Genomic DNA, 3,010 nt, shown 5'->3' with positions numbered 1-3,010 from the left:
CTGCGGGGGAAGAAATGGAGTGTGAGCTTAGGAAGGCGGGGACCCGACCCCGGCTCCCTAGGTGTTCCCCCTTTCCAGGAGTCCTGAACCTCAGCCTCCTGTAGCCCCACGCCACTCGAGGAGTTCAGCTCTTACCGTCCGGCTCCACCTGTCCCGTCAGGATGTCATCGATGCTCCGGTTCGGAAGCAGCTGCGTGAGGGCAGAAGCGGAGTGAATCTGGGACTCGGCCCCGGGCCCGGACGCGACACCACCGGCCCGCGCCCTCTCACCTGCGCCCGCCGGATCGCTTCCTGCAGCTCCTCTTCCAAGGTCAAGGTCACCGAGGCTGGTGCCGAGGAAGGGCTCAACGCTGGAGCCGCAGTGGGACAGAGACCCGCCGGGGCCGTCGCGAGGGTCTCCGCGGCACATGCAGGCGGCTTGGCCTGGAACCCCGAAGAGGGGGCTTCTATAGGGGGGGCCCCCGCACCCCGACCCGCGCGCGACCTGCGGCTGCAGCGGCCCGGCCCCCTTCCAGGCTCGGCCCCGCCCCGGCCCCGCCCCGGGCCCGCCCCTCGCTCTCATAGGCTCCCCGTCCCGCCCTTTCCTCCTAGCCACGCCCCCCGACGTCATTGCCTACTCTTTTCCCGACTTTTCGCCCGGTCCCGCTGTGGCTTCTCCTCGTCGGTCCGCACGTGCACCGTCCCACCCTCGCCGAGGCGCCCCGCGGGGCCTCGGGCGTGCGGCGTGGCCACGAGGCGCCCCCCGGACATCCCTGGCGCCGCGGCTGCGGCCGCTCGCGGGGCGGGGCGCCGCCGCGCATGCGCTCCAGGAGCATCGACTTGGTCCCCGACACCGGGAGGCCCCGCAGGCGCAGCTGCTGCCGGAGCTCTGAGACCTGGGGTGGGGAGTGGGGACAGGCCGTGCTCGGTGGGCTCCTGGGCACAGGCAGGGGCCGGGGCTGTACGATTGGAAACCGAGAGAGGAGGGACCAGGCTACTGGACCTCCGATGGGGCACTTATGCGGGATTAGACGTCTGCGCACCCACGTCTGCGCACCCACCGCCGAGAGAGGGCCAGCCTGGGGTGGGGGGTTGCGCCCTGCACTCACCGTCAGCTCCTCCAGTTTAAGGGTCTGAAGTTCCAACTTGTGCGGAGGAGGCGAGGGGCTGGGGACTCCTGGGAGGGAGGGACGGAGGGGCGTGGGCTTCATCCTGGCGAGAGAGTCGTGAGGAGGAAACTGATTAGTTAGGGCAGAGAGAAAAGACTTCTGGGGTCCTCAGAGACAGGCAATCATAGAGAGACAGGATAATGCGGGCCCAGAATTCTGGGTGGGAGGGTGCAAACTCAGGAGATTAGTTCCTGTGCCTGGGAGACAGGAACTAGAGTCTGGGGCTCAGACTCTAGGGCGTGAGGCGGGGACTCCTGGGAACTGAAGGAGGAAGGGCTGGGGACAGGGACACTTGAGATCTAAGGGCCAGACTCCCCTGATCTTGGACTCTGAGTTTGACGGAGGAGTATTCTTGGGGCTCAGACTTCCACGAGAACAGAAACGGAGGTCATACCCAGGAGGTGGCTGCTGGGAGTTTGTTTCTTCCCACAGAAGTGGCCCAGGGGGACCCAGGGCCGACCCTTTGGCCTGGGGGTCAGCCCTGGATCCTTGCCTCGGCTCTGGGGGCATGTACTGGTGGTATGTCAAAGTCCCCTTGGGCTTGGACTTCCTCCAACGTTGGGGGATCTTGGGAGACTCCTGAAAAAGCAGATGTGATGTCATACGCTTCGACCGCATTCCCACATCCCTGCCCCAGGGCCCCATCCAAGATACGGGGTCAGCTCAGCAGCACCAAAGAGGAGCAGGAAGGCAGCAGCAAGGAGGACCAGGGCTAAACTCTCAGGGGGACTTCCCCTCATTCCGGTGGAGACGCACCTTTTTCAGGGACCTCCAAGGACAGTGTTCTGGGGTCCAGGGAGCAGAACCCCAGAGCTGAAGAGGAAAGGAGATGGGGCCGGAGGACAAGGCAAGAGCTGAGCCTGCAGCTGAGATCCACGGATCTAGACCCGAGACTGGAGGGGTAGTGAGGAACCCCAAGTGGCCTGCAGGCAGCAAGCCAGGCAGGGAGGAACGAGCCTGTGTGGGAAGGAGGGCCCCAGAGACCCTAGTCCCTGGAGCCGGAGGATAGGATGAGGGAGTGAACCCCGAGCAACAGGACTCTGGGGCCAGGACTTTTGGACCTATAGGTGGCAGTGCTGGAAGCCTAGACTCTTACGTTCTCCAGAAAGGCAGGAATCCTGTGCTTGGTCTCCAAGGGGTGTGGCAGCTGAGGATCACGGATTTCTGGGGTTTTGCTGGGACAGGGGTGGGGCCAGCACTCCTGGTCCTTGGGGGAGAGAGAGAAGCCGAAAGCCACATCCTGAGATTCGTATGTGTGCCAAAGGTGGAGTCGGGGACGTTTTCTTCTGGTTCATGCATTTCGCTGGAGTGGGAGACACGGAAGAGCAGGACCCAGAGCTCCTAGGGGCGGGGTGGCGGGGGACCTGTATTCCTGGGACCTCTGGAGGGGACAGGATGGGATTTCAGTGTATCCTGGGGCATGGGGACTGAGGCTCGGGAACCAGCGAGGGTATCTGCAGCTGCACTCCAGGGCGCCCCAAGGGAGTTTGTTTCTTCCCACAGAAGTGGCCCAGGGAGACCCGGGGCCAACCCCTTGGCCCCGGGGTCAGCCCTGGACCCTTGGTGGCCTGGGGGGAGGCCACCATCCCCTCCCTTACGGGGCCCACACTTACTCGGGTCCTGATACTGTCTGTGGATCCGAAGCTGGAGAACTGGAAGCAAGAAGGGGTGGGACGAGAAGGCGGGAAGGGAGTGTCCAGGAGCCTGGCCCGGCAGGCGGTCCAGGCTGCAGTCGTTGGCGGGACGTGCGTGCCCAGCCCCCTTACACACACCCCGTGCAAGCGGGTGGGCGGGCAGCCCGCTCCCTCTCCAGGGCCTCCCGCCTGCTGCCTGCCAGCAGAGCGCTGAGGGCCGGAGCCATT

General features: G+C 65.0%; 1 protein-coding gene across 1 annotated transcript in view; it reads right to left on the bottom strand.

Moving 5' to 3' along the window:
* Positions 1-3,010, bottom strand: part of MAMSTR (MEF2 activating motif and SAP domain containing transcriptional regulator) — a 4,911-nt gene that overhangs the window by 542 nt on the left and 1,359 nt on the right. The window contains 9 exon segments of the mRNA XM_039868612.1: positions 136-190; positions 271-423; positions 618-875; positions 1,089-1,191; positions 1,543-1,727; positions 1,905-1,940; positions 1,943-1,994; positions 1,996-2,041; positions 2,762-2,800. Of these exon segments, the coding sequence (XP_039724546.1) occupies positions 136-190; positions 271-423; positions 618-875; positions 1,089-1,191; positions 1,543-1,727; positions 1,905-1,940; positions 1,943-1,994; positions 1,996-2,041; positions 2,762-2,800 (927 nt within the window).

Source organism: Pteropus medius, unplaced genomic scaffold (genome assembly GCF_902729225.1).
Source record: "Pteropus medius unplaced genomic scaffold, Ma_sr-lr_union100, whole genome shotgun sequence".
Lineage (NCBI taxonomy): Eukaryota > Metazoa > Chordata > Mammalia > Chiroptera > Pteropodidae > Pteropus > Pteropus medius.
Note: the sequence above shows the minus strand (reverse complement) of the source record. Positions and strands in the feature narration are given on the sequence as shown.